The sequence below is a fragment of the Herpailurus yagouaroundi genome, unplaced genomic scaffold (assembly GCF_014898765.1).
Source record: "Herpailurus yagouaroundi ecotype Mexico unplaced genomic scaffold, PumYag 28, whole genome shotgun sequence".
In the NCBI taxonomy this organism is placed as follows: domain Eukaryota; kingdom Metazoa; phylum Chordata; class Mammalia; order Carnivora; family Felidae; genus Herpailurus; species Herpailurus yagouaroundi.
In genome coordinates this window covers 110,892,103-110,915,295 of record NW_024412376.1, presented here as the reverse complement: position 1 = coordinate 110,915,295, position 23,193 = coordinate 110,892,103, and the positions used below count along the sequence as shown (strand labels likewise).

Sequence of the window (23,193 nt, the reverse complement as noted above, 5' to 3'; positions counted from 1 at the left end):
CGGAGTCGGGGCCGGCCATCCTGGTGACGAGAGCGGGTGGCAACCCCGGCCCTCGCTCGCCCTCCAGCTTCGGCGCTAGTCCTCCGGAACCGCCACCCCCGGGTCCTGGGAAGAGGCGCGTCGTCGCGCGCGCCGTCCCGCCCTGTGCTCCTGCGTGACCCGACGTGCTGGGCGCGCACGCAGGAGCCCCGCCCGCCGTGGCCAAGGCCAAGGAGCCGCTAGAGACTTTGCCAGCTGGGGAGACGGAGGGGGCGTGGCTTCCCCGCTGGCGGGCGGTCGCGGCGCAGTCCCGCCCCCGTCGGCAGCCTCCGCGCGCCAAAATCAAACCCCAAGACCCGCGGTCCCGGTTACTTGCTGCCGGCGGGAGCTCAGCCTGCGCGTCTAGTCACGTTCGGCAGTGGCGCGAGCCCCAGCGCGCGCACCTGTGGCCGCCTCCTAGCCTTCCCTGTTGGATGCACTCGGGCCACCACCAGACTAGAATGGCCACCCCACCTAAGAGGAGCTGCCCGTCTCCCGCGACCGGCTTTGAGGGGGTCCGCATCAAGAAGATTGCCATCGAAGGGAACATTGGTAAGGAGCCTCGGGAAATGTTGGCCCCCAAGCAGGGGGGCTTCCCCTTAGTGAGGGCTTCCTTCAGGCCTGTGTGGATGCGGACAGGGCCTCTACTTCCCTTCCCACCGAACGCATTTTGCCCTGTCCTGCCCGGTTTCCCTCCCGTGCTCCGAGGATTGTCGCAAGGATCGTCGCAGCCCCCGGGCGTCAGGCGGTGGTGCATGCCCGGGCATGGGGGCCTCGAAAGGTGCACTTTGGGCCCGTTTCCTCCTTTTGTTGGGATCGCGCAAGGGGAGGGCTTTTTGCTTTTTGTTTTTATCTTGAGGCTGTGTTAGTTCTAGAGGTGTAATTTACATACATTAAATTATCCTTTTAGGTGTACTTTTCTATGAGGTATGACAAACATATAATGCTGTTTTACTACCACCATGGTCAAGATTCATTCAGTACACTTTTGTCACCTCAAAAAGTTCCCTGGTGCTCCTTTGTCGTCGGTTCCCTCTGTATTCCTGTGTCTTGGCAACCACTGATCTGGTCTCTAAGTTTTGCCTTTTTCCAGAATGTCATATAAATGGAGTCAGAGTATGTAGCCTTTTGTGTCTCCCTTCTTGTATTTAGCATAATGCTTTTAGATTTTTTTCATGTTACTCAGTACCTGGGATTCATTGTCTCCCCACTTGGGAGAATGAAGAGGTGGACACAGAATAAAATGAGCAGCAGGCAAAAGTTTATTAGAATCTAAGATTAGAAAGGTAAGAATTGCAGAAAAGCTCTCTTTACAGAGAGGGGCATTTGCAAGTGAATGCCCAGTCAACTGTAGGCAAGGGTCCTTGTTTTATAAGTTCTGGTTGCACCCTCCCCCCCCCAACCTTCCCCCTTGTTCCTTCTCAGGTTCTACCCTTATTGGCTAGGTAACTAAATGCCTAGTCATTACTTTTTGAGTGGCTTGTTTCCATTGTGTGGGAGGTGATCTATGTATGGCCATACTGTTCCTTGTGGGTCATATGTTCTAAGGTCTACCACTTACTTTTAGTCACATCTTTTGTCAAATGCCTGAGGGTTGTAGGTGATGTCTGTTACATTTCTTAAGAGGAACTCTACACCTCAGCCAGTCTGCTGTGGTCAGACACTCCCAGCATTGTTTTAAAATATGTTTTTCCCCACCCAGTGACCTTCAAGTCTTACTTAGCCTCTCCCTTTCTGCCTACTGAATCCCATCTTCTATTATACTTGTGTCTGTAGTTCTCTTTTATTGCTGAGTAGTATTCCATTGCATGGATATACCACAGTTTATCTCTTCCCCAGGTGTGAACATTTGGATGGTTTCCAGTTTTAACGCTTAGGGATAAAATAGCTATAAACATTCCAGTACAAGGAAAGAGTTTTTAATGATCTTAATATCATGGAGCTCCTCACCCCTTCCCCCACTTCCAAGTAAACATTGGCTTATGATTCAAAGACCAATGCCCTTTCTGTTCCTAACCCGGATGAGGGCAGACTATACCATGCATATCATTTTACAAGGTACATCTGAACTTACATTCTTCTGTATTTCCTACCACAGGAAACCTATGCCTGATACTTCCTGTTCTGATAGAATTTTTTTGGCTCCAAGTTGGGTACTGGCCATTCATGCATACAGCAAATGTTTTTGAATTCTTACCACATTCACAGCCCTTGTACTTCTTTAAAAAGACCAGGCAAAGTAGACGCTTTAACAGTATTCCTAGTAGAAAATATCTGAACACACCCTCAAAGACGACATCTTGTTGCATTGCTCCAGTATTAAGGCATCAGTGGAAAAGATCCATATAATAGATTCTCATTTCCTCCTAGAATAAATTCTTTGAAGGTGAACGTTTACTAGTGTGAGTCCTTATAGCCACTTATTGGATAAAGAAGAACATATATAAAGGAGGAAGTAGTTGAACAAAGCCATTTCAAGAGTAACTTTGAATGAACAACAACATCTCCTAGATACCACACTGAATTAATCCTCTTCCCTTCCTTAAATCCAGTTAAGCAACATATATCTAGATCTCCCTAAGCACCTTTAATCTTCCCAGCACCTGAATCATTTCCTAATGTGTCACCCCATCTCCATCTTCTCTTACCTAGCTCCAGAGCAGACTTTCTGTATATAAATGGAATTGTGTTACTCCCCTGCTTAAAATTCTTCTCTGACTTCTCCATTACCTACACTGGAAAGAGTTGCAAACTGATGCCTTGCATTTGCACAATAGTGGCTGGCATAGACTTGAAAAATAAATTTATTTAAGAACATTTTTTTTATAACGTTGGAAATATTTTATTTTTTAAAGTTTATTTATTTTGAGAGAGAGAAAGGGCATGCACTGAAGGGGCAGAGAGACGGACAGAGAGAGAATCCCAAGCAGGCTCCACACCACCAGCATGGAACTGATGTGGACTGAGCCCATGAACCGTGAGATCATGACTTGAGCTGAAATCAAGAGTCAGACGCTTAACCACTGAGCCACCCAGGCGCCCCTGAAAAACAAATTTAATGAATTGCTAGCATTTAACATTTTTGAGATTTGTTTTTGAACATCTAGATTCTTGGTGTCTTGTACGGTATCTAAAGATCTGGTAACACTGGGTTTCTGTTTCTGTAAGATAACAGTTTGCTATTTGGATGTTGGATGAGTTGTGTTCCAACTTGTCTTGTCTTCCTGACACTGAGGTTTGTTAGTTGTTGTTAATGTGCTTGCACTGCTTTTCCTGTCCCTTCCACCTTATTTGCCAGTCCCAAATAAGTAGAAATGTACAAATTGCTAATATGTGTGTAGAAGAATATTTTGTGATTCCTAGAATTTGAACTTTAACTGGTCATTTTAGTTTATACTCACGTAACTCATCTTCTCATGTTTTCTGTTACTATAATGCTCCCTTCTGTTAGATTTAGGGAGGCCTTACCTGCTTCTTTTCATATTAATAGTTTGTACAGATGATTTTTGGATCATAATGCTTGTTTGCCATTAGTAATTCTGTTAGGTTCCACATGACTTTTTAAAGTTATTAACGTCAGTGTCTTTGGTTCTTGTTCTCCTTTGCTTTCATAGAATATTAATTTATTAATTAGCTTATTTTTCAGCTCCCTACTTTCCCCTCATAAGTTAAGGAACTAGAGGGGCGCCTGGGTGGCTCAGTCGGTTGAGCGTCTGACTTTGGCTCAAGTCGTATCTCGTGGCCCGTGAGTTCAAACCCCGCGTTGGGCTCTGTGCTGACAGCTCAGAGCCTGGAGCCTGTTTCAGATTCTGTGTCTCCCTCTCTCTCTGACCCTCCCCCATTCATGCTCTGTCTCTCTCTGTCTCAAAAATAAATAAACGTTAAAAAGTCAAGGAACTAGATTAATTTGGGAACTACAGGTAACTGTTGTTACTCTGCTTGAACTAAAGAGTAATTTTAAAGAGTAACTGTTTTTGCTCTTAAAATTTTAGAGTATGACCACATGAAATTTTTCTATTTATAGGTGTTTCAGAAGAAAGCTGAATGCTCTAGCTTTAAGTGCTTTCAGATTCTGGGCCCCTGGGTGGCTCAGTCGGTTAAGTGTCCGACTCTCTGTTTTTAGTTCAGGTCACGATCTCAGGTTTCCTGGGTTCGAGCCCCACATCTGACAGCACAGAGTCTGCTTGGGTTTCTCTCTCTCTCTCCCTCTCTATGCCCCTCCCCCACTTGTGCTGTCTCTGTCTCTCTCCAAATAGGTAAATAAACTTAAACAAATTTAAAAAAAAGTGCTTTTAGACTCTGGGTGATGCCTGATTTTTTAGTACATTCCTTGGATCCTCTTTTCGAACATCATATTTTCCTTTCCTTCCTCCATCTAGCTCAGTGAATGTCCAGTGATCATTATGTATGCTTCTGTTTACCATTCTAAATGCTTTACAGTCCCTGTAATTACTCTCCCCATACAAAATCTGTGGTCACCAGTGTTTTTCCCGTGATTAAATCTAGTGATCATCTAGTTTATCTTTAAAAGTTTTTCTTCTGTCCTGTGGTGATAATATGACTTTGTGTTTTGCTTCTCAGCAGTTCTTTGTTCTGTATTACCTTCTTATTGGCCCTGACCCCTGTCCCCACTCCCTGTTTTAGCCCTATGTGTGATCCTTTAAAGTTCTTCTGGTTTTTCTTCTTTTCTATTGCCTAGATAATGTCCTAGGTTTGAATATGGTTTTTCACATCAAAGGTAAGTTCTTTTTGCCCTCTTTGAATCCAGCTTATAAAGATGAGGAAGTTTTCCTTGTAAACTTGCAGAAGCTGCAGCGCCTGGGTAACTCAGTCACTTAAGCATCCGACTTCGGCTCAGGTCATGATCTCGTGGTTCATGAGTTCAAGCCCTGGGCCAGGCTTCATGCTGACCGCTCAGAGTCTGGAGCCTGCTTTGGATTCTGTGTCTCCCTCTCTCTCTGCCCCTCCCCTTCACACATGCGCTCTTTCAAAAAAAAAAACATTAAAAAATTTTTAAAAAAAGCTTTCAGAAGCTGCTTTTTTTATATTTTTTGATCTATGTGTATGTGTGTATGTGTAATTCTATATACATATGGACAGAGAGAGGAGAGACACACACACATTATGTTGACCAGAGATGCCTAATATAAACCACATTTGGTGACTTAAGATAGAAAGGGTGTGGTGGTCATTAGGAGTATTGGTACACCCTGTTAAATTCTAGATCAAGACTTTCCCTACTATTTAATGGAATGTATTCCCAGGTAATGTTAAAGTAGTGAATATAATATGCCCTGATTATACCTGAACTATTTCCTTTATTTTCCCTCCTAGGTGTCTCAGAAACTAGTGAATGATCAGGGAGAAGCAAAGTGCAACATGTTTTTTTTAAGGATTGGATAAAGTGCACAGAACCTTTAAAGTGAAGCAGAAAAAACATGGCTATTGCTTGCTTATAGGGGTGCTGTGCAAAAACGTTTTTATAATTTCTGTTAGACACTATGGCTTAATGTCATATAGTGTCATATGATTAGTGTCATATAATCATATTATTTCTCATTCTAAAGCTCTAGGTTTTGGGTGCATCTTTATATTGATTTTATAGTTCATTTGGCCATTTTTAAGTTGGTTTTAGATAGGAAGGACGTAAGCCTGTTTGTAAACTGAGAAAATAGAGCAAGTAGAGAGGAAAATTTTGAAAATGCAAGATCCTGTTATTGTCACTGTACTCATAGCTTGTTTATCACAGTGGTTTCCATAAAGAGGGTATTCTTATTATTTCCATTGTATTGTGAAGAAACAGGCTTACAGAGATTCAGTAACTTGCCCAAAATCACATATCTAACTAAGTGGAAGAATAGTTTTAACTATTTTCTGCAAAGTTGTCTCTAATTACTTGATTAAGGAAAGTGAGGCTAGGACTAGGATTCTTTTTTCTGCTGTAACACCGTGCCTACAATGTCACCAGGTTTAAAATTCTTCTGTTCCATGGCTTTGATAAACTAAAAACAATAACAAACAAGTGTCCATAATACAGTGGGTAGGGACCCTTTCAGAAAGCAAATCTAAGAGAACATTTAGGAAATTGAATATTTTTGTTTTTTTATATTGTTTGCTAGTATAAATTTTGTAAAAGCTGATGACTGTTTTGGCTTTTTTTTTTTTTTTCTAAGTCTCCTTCTTCAATTTTCCTTTTCCTGTCACAACAGCTTCAGGGAAGACAACATTTGTGAATATCCTTAAACAGGTCTGTGAGGATTGGGAAGTGGTTCCTGAACCTGTTGCCAGATGGTGCAATGTTCAAAGTGCACAAGATGACTGTGAGGTATGAAAATAAAATTAACTAAGTAAAGTAAAATTCTTTTGCTTTAGAGGACCAGTAGTATTTAACCTTTGGGTTTTTGTTTGTTTTCGCTTTTCCAATAAAATTTTCAAATCTAGCTTTAAGTCTGTCTCTTCACCTTCATATATGGATGAATGTGTGTATGTGTGGGGGGAGGTACGTGTGTGTGTGTGTGTGTGTGTGTGTGTGTGTGTGTGTGTGTGTAAACATTCATTGAGCGATGCAGTTAAGATATGTGCTTCATTGCATCCAAGTAGAATTATAAGTTTTTAAAAATTAATTAAAAAGTCAAAAAATCTAATTGCAAATTAAATTCCTTGAGTAGATTTTTACATTTTGTTTAAAAACATGCAAACACAGAAAACAAAGACAAAAAAAACTACCCAATAACTTTTTTATTAGTTTACCTTTTGAGTCTTTTATATGTATTAGAGAGAAGCATTTATCTCTTATTTGTTTTACTTTTCATTCTTGCCAGACTTTCAACCTGGACACAACTTTGAATTTCCCAGCACTTTCCATTCTACATTGCAAATAAGAAAGAAGGAATAACAGTTAGATTTCATTTTTTATGGCAAAATTTTTATATTGTATGTGTACGAAGGAAAGGGATCTGATTGCTAGGACTTTTGTTTCTGGAGAAATGAGAATTGAACTTGAAAGTAGCATAGTAGAAATCATCAGAATGGAAATGTGTGGTAGAAACTTTGTTAGAATTGAGGATACAGGATTGAACAAAAATGTCTATTGTTTAAAGTTTAGCTGTTGGTATGAGGAGTCTGGGAATAATAATTGAGTATTTAAAATGTAAATCATTAGCAGGATGCTCTGTAGAATTTGAGGATATATGGTTGTGAATAACCAAAAATATTTTCTCCCATACCTATTTGCCAAGCATAGTTAACTTTAACGTAGGGGTGTGCTTAGAACATTCTGATCCTTAGAATAATCCAGGACTGAATCTTGAAGAGACTTCCTTTCCATAGGACTCCATTTTTTAAAAAAATGTTTATTTATTTTGAGAGAGAGAGAGCACATGAGCGAGCATGAGCAGAGGAGTGGCAGAGAAAGGGAGACAGAGGATCTGAAGTGGGCTCTGTGCTGATAGCAGAGAGCCCAGTGTGGGGCTCTAACTCACGAACTGTGAGATCATGACCTGAGCCAAAGTCAGATGCTCAACTGACTGAGCCACCCAGGTGCCCCATGGACTCCATTTTTTTGTTTTAAGAAATTGATATTTCAATTTGGTCTTTGGGGGGAAGGTAAGATTATCCTTAAGTAGAATTTTAAAGTGGGTAAATTTGTTTTTTTCTTTCAACATTTTTTCATTAACATATAACTATAGAAAAGTATAGGAAACTTATGTATAGTTTGAAGAACAATTTGAAAGGTAACCATCAACCAGGTCAAGAAATAGAATATTACTCTTATTCTCCCTGTTTGTCCTTCGGTCACAGTATCTCCTTTCCTTGGGTAACAACGCCGCTAGGGGTAACCACTCACATAAAATACCTCTTGCAATAATAATTCTTCTGCTTTCTAAAAGTAATTTAATTATCCACAAACATATGACTAAGAAATAAAATTTAGTTTTCTGTTTTTGAATGTTACATAAATAAAATCAATTGGTTGCAGTTTTTTTCCCTCTTGCTTTCTTTGCTTAGTAAGTTTATGAAATTTGTTCATTTGTTGCATACAGCTGTAGTTTGTACGTTTTCATTGCTATATAATATTCAATTATATTCAGACATCACTGGTTTTCCATTCTATACCTTTGATTAATTTTTTAGTGATTTCTAGTTTAGTTGTTGTAAAAACAGCCCTGTTATGAACATGAAACCTGGTGCACACATGCAAGACTTTCTCTAGAAAGAAGAAATAAAATCATTGGTTGGTGGGGTTTTTGTGTGATGCCTATTTTCCAAAGTGGTATTATCCAGCTTCCTAATTTTTGTCATTCTGTTGGGTATTTAATGTCTTTTATGTTTTTAATTTTGCATTTCTTTGGTTGCTAATGAGATTGTGCTCCTTTATTTAATTAATTTATTTGCTGTTTGGATTTATTTTGTTAAGTCCCTGTTGAGGTCCTTTTGTCATTTTCCTTTAGTTTTCTGTCTTTGCTCCACTCTGCATTTTTATCTCCCAAAGTATGTCTTGTGGCCTCTTTTTTCACTGAAGTGCCTGGCTTAGGTTTACTTATCTTTAGAAATGAAAGACCTGTGTTCTACCAACCCCTCTTTTCCCCTCATTTCTGGGGTCAGCTATCAGTGCAGTTATTCTCAGGTGTTAGTAGAGAGTAGACAAATTAAACCAATGTCAGAAATACAGAAGGGATTGTTTCATTGGAGTAATGTCAGGCTAGATTGGGTTAGTTGACCTCCATTAAAGGCCCATTCTAGTTTTAGTATCATAAGCTGCCAACTCCTTTTAAATATGTGTAACTGGTTCTTTAGCACTTTAACTATCTCTCCCTTGTAGTATGCATATAATTAACCTGGGGTGCAGAAACTGATACATAAAAACCAAAATGCCAAAAGTTTATTAAAAAAAAATTTTTTTTTTAATTTTAGAGAGAGAGAGGGTACATGCAAGCAGGGGAGAGGGGCAGAGGGAGAGAGAGATCCCATTATCCTGGGATCATGACCTAATCCAAATTGAAGAGTTGGACATTCAACCGACTGAACTACCTAGGCAGCCACCCCTGCCGTACCCAGAATTTTAATCTGTAGGGAGAAGTGTAATTATCAGATTCACTGAATTAGGTCATTCTGTTCTCTATGCAGGCCCATAATTCTCAACCAGTGGAAGGAACCCTTAAGAATCTCAAAGTTTTGGGATGCTTTATAAAATGACAAACAGTGCCTTGGGAATTTTAATATGTGGGATGCCTCCTACTTAAAAATGACTGCCCTAGCAAATCACTGTTAGTGTCGGGATTTTATTGACCCTTTTAGTTATGTTGGAGAGGAGAGGTTGAAAACATTGCAGTAATATATATAGGAAGGCAGATTTATAGTAAGCAGGTTGTCTATTAAGCTTAGAATCAGGGGCGCCTGAGTGGCTCAGTCGGTTGAGCCCCTGACTTCGGCTCAGGTCATGATCTCTCAGTCTGTGAGTTCAAGCCTTCCGTTGGGCTCTGTGCTGACAGCTCAGAGCCTGCAGCCTCCTTCTCTCTCTGCCCCCACCCCTCCATTCTCTGTCTTTCTCTCTCCTCTCTCTCCCTCTCTCTCTCTCAAAAATAAAAAAACATTAAAAAATTAAAAAAAAAAAAAGCTTAGAATCAGAGCCCAGGGTAATTAGTTATATTATCCTAATTGATGTCATCAGACTGACACATTGATGCATCTGTCTCTATTTTAAGACTTGGTTTCATGGATCTGATTGATACTCATGTTTATGGGCAGGGGCACTTTCTTCCCATGTACTAAAGTCAAAATTCCAAATTGACCTTTATAACTACTATGTCAGTAATCCTAATATTATTAACAAATAGTTTCGTCATACAGTTTACTATAATCTAGTCATGTCTCCATGATGTTACAATTTGATTACCTTAATTGAGTTTTGGTGCACATTCTTGGAGGATAGCTTTATATTTGTACGTGTATTGGGGTCTATTTATGTTCTTAGTGCTTGGTACTTCTAGGTGGCATTTCAGACAGGGTGGGGATAGTATTTTGGGGTTAAGGTTGTGGAATGTGAGGATAGTGGTGTATGGGTTCCCTGTATCTTTGGATATTTTCTTCTTTTATCCTGGATCTCTACTAAACTCAAGAAATGGGATTTTCTTCCATCATCTTGGAGCCTTTCTTCTCCAGACCCATTTCTGATCTATTTCTTGGTATTAAAGTATGGATCACCGACTGTCCAAATCTGTTTTCTTAGAAGGCTGTCAATATTGAGAAGTAGACTGTCTTTAGAAACCATCCGGACAGGGCCAGTCCTACTTTGGATGTTCTCCATTTAATCACACTTCTTGGCAGTTGCTGTAGAGTTGCAAGAGTTGGGTTATTGGTACCTTTGATCTCTTCCCCTAGTTAGTAACTTAATTTGCACCTGCATGCTGTGCATGCTTTTTTTAAGCTGTTTTATTTTTTTACCTGCCATCTAGTGGCTGAAATGTTGCTATACTGTTGATAAGCTGAACCAATTTTACCAAAATAATGAGGCAAAATACCTAAAGAGATTACGTTGTCTCCCCTCTTCCTCCCTCCCCTTGATAAGATTATTTTTAAAGGTACCACTCGGATGATTTTCAATCTTTGAATTGAAGGTTTATTTCAAATAATCACTTGTTTGGTGGTTTGTATTATTTCAGCCCAAAGCTTTGATTTACTTTCTTTTAACTTATTTTTGAGTTGGACAAACTGTTAGGGACATATCTCTGCTCTGTCATGTTTTTCTTATCGAGATGAAGTCTTAGGGGATACCTGTTTTTCAAATAACAGCATTTTTTGATAAGTCATTCTTGAAAATTAATTAGGTATGCTTGGTAAAGTACTTCTATTCATACCTTCTGAGATCACTTGATAACTTTTGTTGGCTATGTTACGATTATCTTGTTTGGTCGATTCTGATCTTTTTTGGTTGAACTTAATTCACCTCTTTTGCAATGTTTACAAAGTTCAGTTAGAGTTAAAAGATTAATGATTTTGTATCTGTACTTGATATTTCTGGTTTTCACTTATCTTGACAATAAGTTGTGCTTTCTGCAAAATAATAAAGTGTTCTATCATGAAGTGAGTTACAGAATTAAAGATATGAGTAAAAGTGATCCATAATCCCACTACCCTGTATGTATCTTATATACAGTTGAGATAATAATTTACTATATCCAATTTTGGCACTTGGGGAGCTACATAATTTTTAAAAAAATGTTATACAGTAATACATGTTCATTGTTTGAACTTAAAATATCATAGATTACCAAAGGAAGAAAATAAAGCTTACCTGTAACCTTATTACCCGGAGAAAACTAGAGCTCTTACTTGGCACAGTAGTATATAATTTTGTACTTTTCTTTTTTCCTCCCATAATGTTTATATCAAAGGCAATTAAAAATGTCATTAAAAGTTTACTGTAAACAATTCTAAGGGCAGCCTAATTTATTGTGTGCATGTACTAGTATTTACATAATATAAATGCCTAATAATAGTGAAATGATAGCCTATTTGCTTAGTAATGTGATAAACATCTTTGTGGTTAAATCTGTATTCTGGATTACTTCCTTAAGACAAATTTCCAAAAGTGAAATTAAGTAGGCCCAAGCTGCTTTCTAGAGACGTTCTGTCAACTTTTACATAATATAATTTGACCTTAACCCATTCACATTTTTTATCTGGGTCCTTTTTCAGAGGGGGAAAAACAGATAAAATTACACTCAATATGGTATAGATGATACACAGTGTTTTTTTAGATAAATTTTTAATATGTATTTTATGCTTGACTCCATAGTTGCATGCAAGAAACCCAGCAATTTGTGGTGTTAAAAACTTAATGCATAGAATCAAAAGGAAACATTTTGTATGGGCTGACTCTCAGCCACTCTGAAAAACTAGAAAATGGTATCATGGCTTATTTTCTAATTTGGTTCAAAGTTAAACTCAGACAACAACTAACACCTTCAAAGCTGTAAAATTCTACTACAGACTTTTTATTTAGTTTTAATTTAAACATTTGTATTTTTAGAGCAACTAGCTGATTATTATTTTTATCAGTAGGTGATGAGTCAGGATTGGTTCTCTGAATTATTTTCATGTAGTAGACTTTGGGTAAGAGGGATTACATTTATTGGAAAATCCAAATAAAAGGAGATGTGTAGTTTTTTTGTGTGTGGTTAATATTTGCATTGTGGTCAAAAACAACATATCATAAATTTTACCATCTTAACTATTTTATTTATTTATTATGTTTATTTTTGAGAGAAAGAGAATGAGCGGGGGAGGTGCAGGAAGAGGGTGGGTACAGAGAATCCTAAGCCAGCTCTGTGCTGACAACAGAGAGCCTGATGCGGGGCTCAAACTCACAAACCAGGAGATCATGACCTGAGCCAAAGTCGAATGCTCAACCAGCTGAGCGACCCAGGTGCCCCATCTTAACCATTTTTAAATGTACAGTTCAGTAGTGTTGAGGGTATTTACATTGTTGTAAAACATCTCTAGAACCTTTTCATCTTTAAGAACTATAGCTATTTCATGAAACAACTCTCCTTTGCCCCCTTCCTTCAACCTCTAGGAATTGCCATTTTGTTCTTTTATAGCTAGCTATGAATTTGACTGTTTGTTGGTTTGTTTTATTTTTTTAAGATTTTGTTTATTTTATTAAAGATTTTATTTTTAAGTTGTCTCTACACCTAACATGGGGCTCGAACCCACAATCCTAAGATCAAGAGTCACAGGGTCCACTGACTGAGCCAGCTAGGTGCCCCCAAATTTGACTACGTTAGATACCCTGTATAATTGAAATCATACAGTATTTGTCCTTTTGTGATTGGCTTATGTCACATAGCATATTGTCCTCCAAGTTCTCCAGGAAAAGTTTCAAACTTTTCAGTATGTAATAAGCCCATTTAATTTTGCATACGTAACCTATTTTTGTTATTTCTGTGCATAGCAAATTTATCCTAAGTGTTTTTCAAATGAACCAAGTTCACTTCTAATAAATGAAGTGTATCAGGTAGACTTAAGGTAATACTTGGTGCTATGATAAGCTCTTAAAACCCTGTAGTTCAAAATAATAAAATTTTATTTCTCAGAGAATAGTGCAAATGCCATTTGGTGGATGCCACGCCATGCTGTGACTCAGGGACCCAGGCCCTTTCTAAATTGTGACTCATCCAACCTCTAGAACCATGCTTCAAATTTTAGTGTTTATTAGAATGACCTGGAAGACTTAAAACACACATTTGGGCCCTACCCCCAGTTTTTGATTTATTAGGTCTGCTGTGGGGTTGGTGCTGAAAATTTGCATGTCTCACAAGTTCTCAAGTGATGGTGCTGTTGCTGTTATGGGGACCATACTTTGTTACCCCTGGAGCTGAATTTGAGAGCCTCTGCTCTAGGCTCTTGGTTTTCTTTGCTTCTTCTAGCTGCTGGAGAGAAAAGCATCACATTCCAGAGGTTTTTAGAGTGAAGCCTGGAAATGGTATACATTGTTTCTGCCCTACTTCCATTGACTGGAACGGAGTTACATAGCCACACTCAATTACAAGGGAGGCTGGTCAATAAAGCCTAGTTTGTGTCCAAGAAGAAAAACAACCTGGATTTAGGGAACACATAGCAGTGTCTGCCACACACACATTTCAAGATAGGAGCACCTTAAGTTTATTTTTTAATGTAACTGAAACCCCACGGTGCCAAGTTTAATTCATTTATGTGGAAGAGGTCTTCAACAGACGTTCTCTATTCTCTACTTCTCAGTTCTAAAAACTAAACTCTTAGAAAACTTAAATATGCCCTTTGGCTCACATTCCTAAGCACATTGGTTTTCTAAAAACATGCCAGGGACAATGTAACCAGGAATAGAGCATACTAATCCAAGAATTAAATTTTGTGTTTTGAATTACTATTTATACTGCAGAGAATTCCATATATACATGGATACCACTCCCACCCTGCTCCTCTTCATTAGCACCAAATATATGTAATTCCTTTAGCAAAGTGAAGACACTTCTTTAAATGATATGTTAGGGCACGCCTGGGTGGCTTAGTTGGTTAAGCGCCCGACTCTTGACTTTGCCTCAGGTCATGATCTCAGGGTTTGTGATTTTGAGCCCCCCAGGCTCTGCCCTGACAGTGCGGAGCCTGCTTGGGATTCTCTCTCCTCTCTCTGCCCCTCCCCTGCTCTGGCGAGTACAAGCACACACTCTCTCTCAAAATAAATATATGTTAAAAAAAAATAATATGTTAGGATTAAGCAGGGAGTCTACTTTGCTTCTAAATAAATACCAGCACCAATCATGTAATCAACTGTAACTCATGAAAAGTTGATACTAAATTATTTTTCTGGTTAATTTAATGTACAAAGGGAGAAAACCTAGAGACTCGGTTTCACTTTATTATTTTTTTATTTCTTCATTACTCTATGTCACTTTTTCCCCCCTGAAACTTTTTGAAGTTCAATTGCTTTAAAATAAACAACTACAATCATCTGCCACCTTTCTGAAGAACTGGGGAAGTGTGCCTAAAAGCTGGAGTCAGTACTCAAATGTCATGTGACCTGATATTTCTGTTTTGTTGGAGAGGTTTGTTTTTTGTTTTTTTTCCTCATTGTAGGTATATGCTTATTTTTTTTGGTCCACTCATAGACCCTCTCTGAAGGAGTAGCTGACATACAAGAAAGGTAGAGAAAGTTTGGTCAAGAGAAAATGCTTGTTGATTGGTCAAAAGTTTACCAAATTATTTTATGTCTGCCAAACCTGAATGACAATACATGACGAAAGTGTGCTTTAAAAACACAAATTTAACTACCTTTTCTTTTAAGAGGAATTTTTTTTTTTTTAGGTTTATTTATTTTGAGGGGGTGTGGTTAGGGACAGAGAGGGAGAGAGAATCCCAAGCAGGCTCTGTGCTGTCAGCACAGAGTCCAACGAGGGCCTCTATCACGAATTGTGAGATCATGACCTAAGCTGAAATCAAGAGGTGGACACTCAACCAACTGAGCCACACAGGCGCCCTAAGAGGGAATGTTTGTAATAGTTGATAAGGCACACACAAATAAGCTGAGAATAAGGAAGGAAACCAATCATCTGAGTGGACCAAATGGAGGTCACAAAATTATGCATTAAAATTAATGTGGCTTATTCAAAGAGTATTTACGTAATACTTTTGACACAATCTGATAAACTTATTTTCTGATTAGAAGGATTGTCAAGGGAGGGACTGTTAAAAGATGGTCATGTCACTGACCTGACATCAAAGGAGGAAATAAACTGAAAACTAGATAAGAACTAAAAAGTAATACCAATTTGGTCTCATTTAGTGTAAGATTGAATAGCAGTTTCTACAGTTTGTGCCTAGTGTTTTATGTGTTCAATGGAAACTTGTGCTTTATTGCTGACTTCTTTTATAAATCCAGCAGTTGGTATTTATAAAGTTGTTTAAGAGTAATGTCTATTACTGAGTAGTTTTTGAAATGCTATCCTTTTGAGGGTACAAAAATAAAATATATACTACTGTCTTCTCCCTATAAAAATAATACATTAAAAACGTGGTTAAATTGATAAATTTCATTTAGCTGAAAAGATTCATTTGTATGAAACATTTTTTTTCCCTGGGGGATGCTGAATAACTGGAAAGTCAGTTTATAATTAAGTTAACAAAGCCTTTTTAATGAAATTTAATAAAAATAAATTTATTCTTTAAGCAGTTTGGGAAGGCAGCTAACTACACCCTTATTTCAGTTGATGATGTGCTAAGAGTATTTTCTAAACAGACTTATTGTTGACAGTTAACTTCTTGCTATTTTATGCTTTTTTTTTCAATTTTGGGAAGAAGATTCAGTTAATTATGTGGTTTGCGGTATGTAATTTAAATTCTGCCTCAAAGTGCCATGTGTTTGTGTGGTTTTTAGTTCTTAACTGAAACTTTGAGGTCAATATTTACACTTGGTGGATTTTTTCCCCCCAGAGAAAAACCACCTACTTTGAGCATGAACTTCTAGGAAGTGTTCAGGGGTGTTTATTTGGACTAGAATTGAGAATAGGAATTATATTTTATTTCTTAAAAGTTAGTATATAAGATTAAAGACTTTATACAACTTTTTGAAGAGCCTTCATATAGCTTGATATTACAGAAAGACTGAGGAAGCATCCTTTGCCCTTAACCATAAGGACCTATGAAAGCAGCTCCTTATTTATTCCTTTGGTCTGGGACTATAAATATTTGATCCTACAGTGCATGTGGTGGATTAAAGTATCTTTCTTCTGAAAACAATAGTATTCAAGATAGTCAACTGTTAGGGCAGAGCTCAGTCTTTTTTTTTCTGACAGGGAAATGATCACTCCTAGTCCACAAAGGGAGGACTTGTCTCCTAGGATGTTTTGGCTTCTGCTTCTCTGGGCTATGAATAAAAGCTCTTCTTTGCTAAAGCAGTTGCAGTTGAACTAATAATAGTGGGATATGGTTCTTGTAAATGGAAGCATTAGGTTTATAAGTTTGATTTGGCATGTGTAGATCCTTTTAAGGATTACTGTGGAGTCACTGGAATTTAGAGAGAGGGAAGTGAGAGTGACTGACCTACCCCAAGGTATGTGGGATTGCCCTTTTCCTTATAGATAAAATTGGAATTGGTTTTATTTTCCTTCCTAAAATGGGATGGGGCTTAACTGGTTAAAAAGGGAAGGATATGCTTAGTAATAAGATTGTAGGTGAAATTCAGTTACATTAAATGCTATTGCAGTAAAATTTTACATATAATCTGAATGTAAGCCCTAATTCTGCTACTAGTTAGCTGTGTAATCTTAGCACTTTAGTTGTTCTAAACTTTTCTTTATCAGTAAAATGGGAATGATAATAGGAAAAATCAAGCTTGTGTAAGAATTAAATAAAAAACAAAAATGAAAGTCCATTGTGTTGGAAAGACTATATAGTAAGGTAAGGTATTGTATTAAAATACGTGCAATATTTGGGAGATTCTTGTACTAAAATATTATTTGTTGTTTATCTGAAGTTCAAATTTAACTGGAGGTCCTGGGTTTTCTTTTCTCTTTAAAAAAATTTTTTTAATGTTTATTTAGTTTTGAGAGAGAGACAGCAGGAGAGGGCAGAGAGAGAGGGAGACACAGAACATGAAGAAGGGTCCATCCAGGCTCTGAGCTGTCAGCACAGAGCCCCACTGGGGCTCAAACTCACAAACTGAGATCATGACCTCAACCAAAATCAGATTCTTAACTGACTGAGTCACCCAGGTGCCCCTATTTTTTCTTTCTTAACCTGACAATTCTAATATTATAGTATTCTAATGTATTCTATGACTGTGAAACAAAGAATATTGTCACTAAAAGGAAGAAATTTCAGTTGCTTCTTTCTCTTCATTCTCTTATTTTGATATGGAAAGCAAGGAAAGGTAGGGTTTACTGACTTTGACTATAGTAGTGGTCCTCGGATGCTCAAAACTATTTCCTGTGTATTTTACAAATTAGAGATTCATCTAGAATACCAAGTCTCTTTTAATTTTTTTTTTCAACGTTTTATTTATTTTGGGGACAGAGAGAGACAGAGCATGAACGGGGGAGGGGCAGAGAGAGAGGGAGACACAGAATCGGAAACAGGCTCCAGGCTCCGAGCCATCAGCCCAGAGCCTGACGCGGGGCTCGAACTCACGGACCGCGAGATCGTGACCTGGCTGAAGTCGGACGCCCAACCGACTGCGCCACCCAGGCGCCCCATCAAGTCTCTTTTAATTTTTCCTTTCAACGTTTTTATTTATTTTTGGGACAGAGAGAGACAGAGCATGAACGGGGGAGGGGCAGAGAGAGAGGGAGACACAGAATCAGAAACAGGCTCCAAGCCATCAGCCCAGAGCCTGACGCGGGGCTCGAACTCACGGACCGCGAGATCGTGACCTGGCTGAAGCCGGACGCTCAACCGACTGCGCCACCCAGGCGCCCCTCAAGTCTCTTTTAAAAATGCACATATTGAATTAGATATCCCTTCATGTAAACTACCTTAATCCGACTATATAAAACTCTAATTACAATGTGATTATATAGAATATTTTATTTTTTTAAGTTTAGTTATTTATTTTGAGAGAGCGAGAGCCTGAGCAGGGGAAGGGTAGAGAGATGGAGAGAAGGGGAATCTGTCAGCGCAGAGCCTGATGCAGGGCTCGATGCTCTGAACCGTGAGATCATGACCTGAACTGAAATCAAGAGTCGGACGCATAACCAACTGAGCTGCCCAGGTGCCCCTATATAGAGTATTTTAGTGGAGACTGTGGTTGGAGAGAGATTAGCAAATAGATACTACCTAGGTATTGGGAGTTTTTAAGTGTGAGAGGAATACCAGAAGGGACCTAAGATGACCTTGCCTATTTAATTATTTAAACACATAGTACTTTGTGCAGAGTAGGTGCTAGGCCAGAGATCTGAGCAAAGCATTGAAACGTTTTAGTAGTAAACTTTTGTAATATTTTGTAAGAGCAGTAATTTTACTGCTTCCAGAGATCAAATAGTTGAGAAGAATTTTAAAATTTATAGTTACAGAATGTCATATTCATACATGTTTTTGTCAAAAGCTTGAGTAGGAGTGAAGTAATCCCATTTAGAAATTGAGTTAACAATTTGCAAAAACAAGAATTTTATCTGTTGGGTCAAGTCATGACTAAATCTATCCAGCATTTGATTTGTAATTATGATCACAGAGTATTATGTGGAAATGTGTGATTGCCTTCACTCCAAAGTTTAGGGTTATGTCAAGAGTACATTTACCTTTATCAGTGTGAATTTATTTAACATTTTTGAAAACTTATTTAAGTAAGCTGTGAATGTCCATTGATTATGGAACAAAATCACACTTTAAAATTTGGATCCAAATGTTCCTTTTTCTAATTTTAGTTGATTCTCATGGAATTGGTGTTAACAAGCCTATATATATGTATTCTTCAGGATCTTGTTCCATCTCTTTTCTGATCATATCTAGTTCTGTCAGTCTCTTGTTCATTTTAGTTAACTATAGCTAGATTAGCTACACAGTAATTTCAAGGCTTTATTTGCCTTTTTTCTCAGGCACAAGGAAAGTGGCCTACACAAATTCACCATTTAAATCACTTGTCAGGTAGTTGGCTCAATTTTATTTTCTCCAGAGAGCACTAGACTTTGAAATAACCTTGATAGGTATTTTTCAAATTCACTGATTATATTAATGAGGTTAAATTTTTATGATAATTTAAAATTAGGAATTTAATTGGACATTTTTCTATATTATTTGTGCTTATTACACAGAATATGTGACTATATTGTCACGTTATTTAATAGAGACATTTGAAGTAGATACTATATATGGGAAGTTTTTAGGCAGTAAATTGCTTATTGAACAGATTAATCCTGTGAATTCTTAATTATTTTAAGATATAAAACAATATCATTTATTCATTAAAAAATTTTTTTTCTTGATGTTTACTTATTTTTGAGAAAGAGAGAGAGAGAGAGAGAGAGGCAGAATGTGAAGGATCAGAGAAGGATCTGAAGCAGGCTCCAGGCTCTGAGCTGTTATCCCAGAGCCTGATGTGGGGCCCAAACCCATGAACTGAGGTCATGACCTGAGCCGAAGTCCAATGCTTAACTGACTGAGCCACCCAGGTGCCCCCATCGTTTATTTTATTTTATTAAAAATTTTTTTTAACATTTATTTATTTTTGAGAGACAGCACAAGCGAGGGAAGGGTGGAGAGAGGGAGACACAGAATTGGAAGCAGGCTCCAGGCTCTGAGCTGTCAGCACAGAGCCCAATGTGGGGCCCAAACCCGCCAACCATGAGATCGTGACCTGAGCTGAAGTTGGACACTTAACTAACTGAGCCACCCAGGTGCTCCAAGACAACTTCATTTAAAAGCTAATGTTACCTGGGGCGCCTGGGTGGCGCAGTCGGTTAAGCGCCCGACTTCAGCCAGGTCACTATCTCATGGTCCGTGAGTTTGAGCCCCGCGTCGGGCTCTGGGCTGATGGCTCAGAGCCTGGAGCCTGTTTCCGATTCTGTATCTCCCTCTCTCTCTGCCCCTCCCCCGTTCATGCTCTGTCTCTCTCTGTCCCAAAAATAAATAAACGTTGGAAAAAAAAAAAAAGAAAAAAAAATAAAAGCTAATGTTACTTTATTTAACTAAACAAATATATATATATATATAATGATTATTGAGGAACCAAAGACTTTTAAGTAGGTCTATCAATATTTACCATATTAAAACTATAACTTGAAACACTTAAAAAATTATCAGTTAATTCATTTAAAAACCATAGTACTGAAAAAAAAATAAAAAATAAAAACCGTAGTACTGAACCCATTACATGTTAACATATGTGCCATAACTATTTTCCAAAAAAAAATTTAGTGAGAAAAGTGGCATTGTTTTACATTTTGTACATGTCTTTAATGCCCGACTTAATAGCAAACCAGAATTCTTATATCTGTTTTTACATTTAGACTATTGCAATTTTATCACATGTTATATAGTTACTGGAAAATTATACATTCATGAGAGAATGAGAATGGAATAAGGTATATTTGTTATTAAAATCATTTTTTTTTCCAGGGCGCTTGGGTGGCTCAGTCGGTTAAGTATCCAACTTCAGCTCAGGTCATGATCTCACAGTTTATGAGTTCGAGCCCTGCGTGGGACTCTGTGCTGACAGCTCAGAGCCTGGAGCCTGCTTCCGATTCTGTCTCCCCCCCCTCCCCCCCTCATAAATGAATAAACATTAAACAAATTTTTTTAAATAAACAAATAAAATAAAATTGTTTTTTTTTTCTTGTAGACCCCTGCAAGGATCTCAGGGACTTCTTAGGCATTCCCCTACCACACCTTCAGAACCTCTGTTCTAGATAATATATACATCTGTAGAAATGAAAGACTCAGAAGAAACTCTAGATAAAAAGATTTCTTGAAAAAAACTGCATCTAAAAGATTAGTAATTCCACTGTGTCATTACATCCAGTTTGTGTTCATAGTTCTCTATTGTCTCATAGTTTTCTTATAGTTTATTAATATCAAGAGTCAAGGTTACACTTGTTACATGTTACATTTGGTTGATATGCCTTTTATTTATTTATTTATTTATTTATTTATTTATTTATTTATTATTTTTTTTTTTTTAACGTTTATTTTTGAGACAGAGAGAGACAGAGCATGAATGGGGGAGGGTCAGAGAGAGGGAGACACAGAATCTGAAACAGGCTCCAGGCTCTGAGCTGTTAGCACGGAGCCTGACGCGGGGCTCGAACTCACAGACCGTGAGATCATGACCTGAGCCGAAGTCGGCCGCCTAACCGACTGAGCCACCCAGGCGCCCCGGTTGATATGCCTTTTAAATTGTAATCTGTTGGTTCCTCTTCCTCTTTTTTCTTTGTAGTTTATTAGTTGAAGAAATTGGGTCATTTGTCCTTGTACAGTTTCCCTTTTTCTGGTCTTGGCTGAGTGCATCTCTGTGGCATAGTTTAACATGTTTCTCAATCTCTGTATTTCCTGTGAATTTGTAGTCAGATCTGTAGAGCCTTGATTAGATTTGGTTTTAGTTCTTTTTTTGGCTAAATTTCTTAGGTGACTATGTGTATTTTCTTTCACATTCCACCAGGAGGATGTCTTTTGTGATGGTAAAATCAATCAGTCTTTTCAGGTTTTGTTAGCCTAATTCATACACCATAAAATTCCATATTAGCTTTTCTCTAATGATTTTAGGATCTGTTGCTAATTGTTGCCCTAATCCAGTATATCATTTGGAGTTGCAAAAGATGATATTCTAATAATCAAGCCTGTTAGTTGGGATTCTTCAGTAAAGAAGACCTGTTCCTTCATCTACTCTTTCGTTAACCTTAAATAACATTTGTATAGAAAGGGCCAGAATAAAATTTTTGATATTTTTTCCTCTTTATATGCAAATTTCCAGAATAATTAATTGGTACCCTAGCAACTTCCAAAGATGATTAGAGAGTTTGGGTTTTTGTTTTCTGGTTTTCTTTAGATTTGAATTTACAGTTTTTGTCTTCCCTTCCTTCATCATTCCTTTTGGACATTCATAGTTGTCCTATCTTTTGACAAATTGAAGCCCTTTGACGTTGGCTCTCTTGCCTTTGGCACAGCCTCAGGAGATTTTGATCGTTTACTTATTTCCTGAAACAAGATGTGTTAAGCTCATCTTATACATTTATTTCTCCAGACATGAATAAGGAATGTGACCCTAGTTCCTTTCAGTGGGAAGTGGTATTTAGAGATCATAATCCGGGTGACATTTATATTCATTCCTACAAGGTTGTCATTATTGATAGGCCTTTTGGTGGACAGAGCTAGGGAAATTATATTTTATAGGAAGGAAAGTAATTCATGAGTTCTGGATGCTATTTCAAATTCAAATGTAAGATTACAAAGATTTTACTTTATTTTTTATTATACATTTTTTTCTTAACACTGAAAATATTGGTTCTAACAATGTGGTTATTAAATCACAAAATTTTAGGGAGGACCTGTTCTGTTTTATTAGAAGATTGGGGTCTAAAATACCTAAAGGGACCAGGTAACTAAACAAATAAATCAGGCCTGCTGTGAGATTGGCAGGGGCTGATAAACAGAGAATGGCAGTGGCTCATAAACTGGAGAGCATATGTCCCGCTTAATGGAAGCATGTGTGATTGGCCCTAGGTGATTTTTAGTGAGATAAAATACAGGCACAGTATTGCTTGGTTTCCACATTAAAAATTTAATGTTACGTTAGTTTCAGTTGTATGGATAGTGATTCAACAAATCTATATCTTATACCACACTCACCACAAGTGTACTACTGTCTGTCACCATACAATGCTATTACAGTATCATTGACTATATTCCCTCTGCTGTGCCTTTTAGTCCCATGACTTACTCATTCCATAACTGGAAACCTGTACTTCCCACTCCTCTTCACCTATTTTGCCCGTCCCTGGTCCTCCTTCCCTCTGGCAACCATCATTTTATTCTCTGCATTTATAGGTCTGATTCTGCTTTTTGGTTTTTTTTTTTTAATTTTTTTTTTCCTGATTCCACATATGAGTGAAATCATATAAATATAAATCATCTTTCTCTGATTTATTTCATTTAACATAATACCATCTAGGTCCATGTATGTTGTCACAAATGGCAGTCTCATCCTTTTTT

General features: G+C 37.9%; 1 protein-coding gene across 2 annotated transcripts in view; it reads left to right on the top strand.

Moving 5' to 3' along the window:
- Nucleotides 1-263: 263 nt before the first annotated feature.
- Nucleotides 264-23,193, top strand: part of DCK (deoxycytidine kinase) — a 33,065-nt gene continuing 10,135 nt past the window's right edge. For both annotated transcript variants that reach the window (XR_005792552.1, XM_040481655.1), the window contains exons 1-2: nucleotides 264-570; nucleotides 6,228-6,343. Coding sequence is in view for 1 of the 2 variants with exons in the window: in XM_040481655.1 (XP_040337589.1) it covers nucleotides 453-570; nucleotides 6,228-6,343 (234 nt within the window). In the remaining variant the exon portion in view is untranslated. The remainder of the gene's footprint in view (nucleotides 571-6,227; nucleotides 6,344-23,193) is intronic.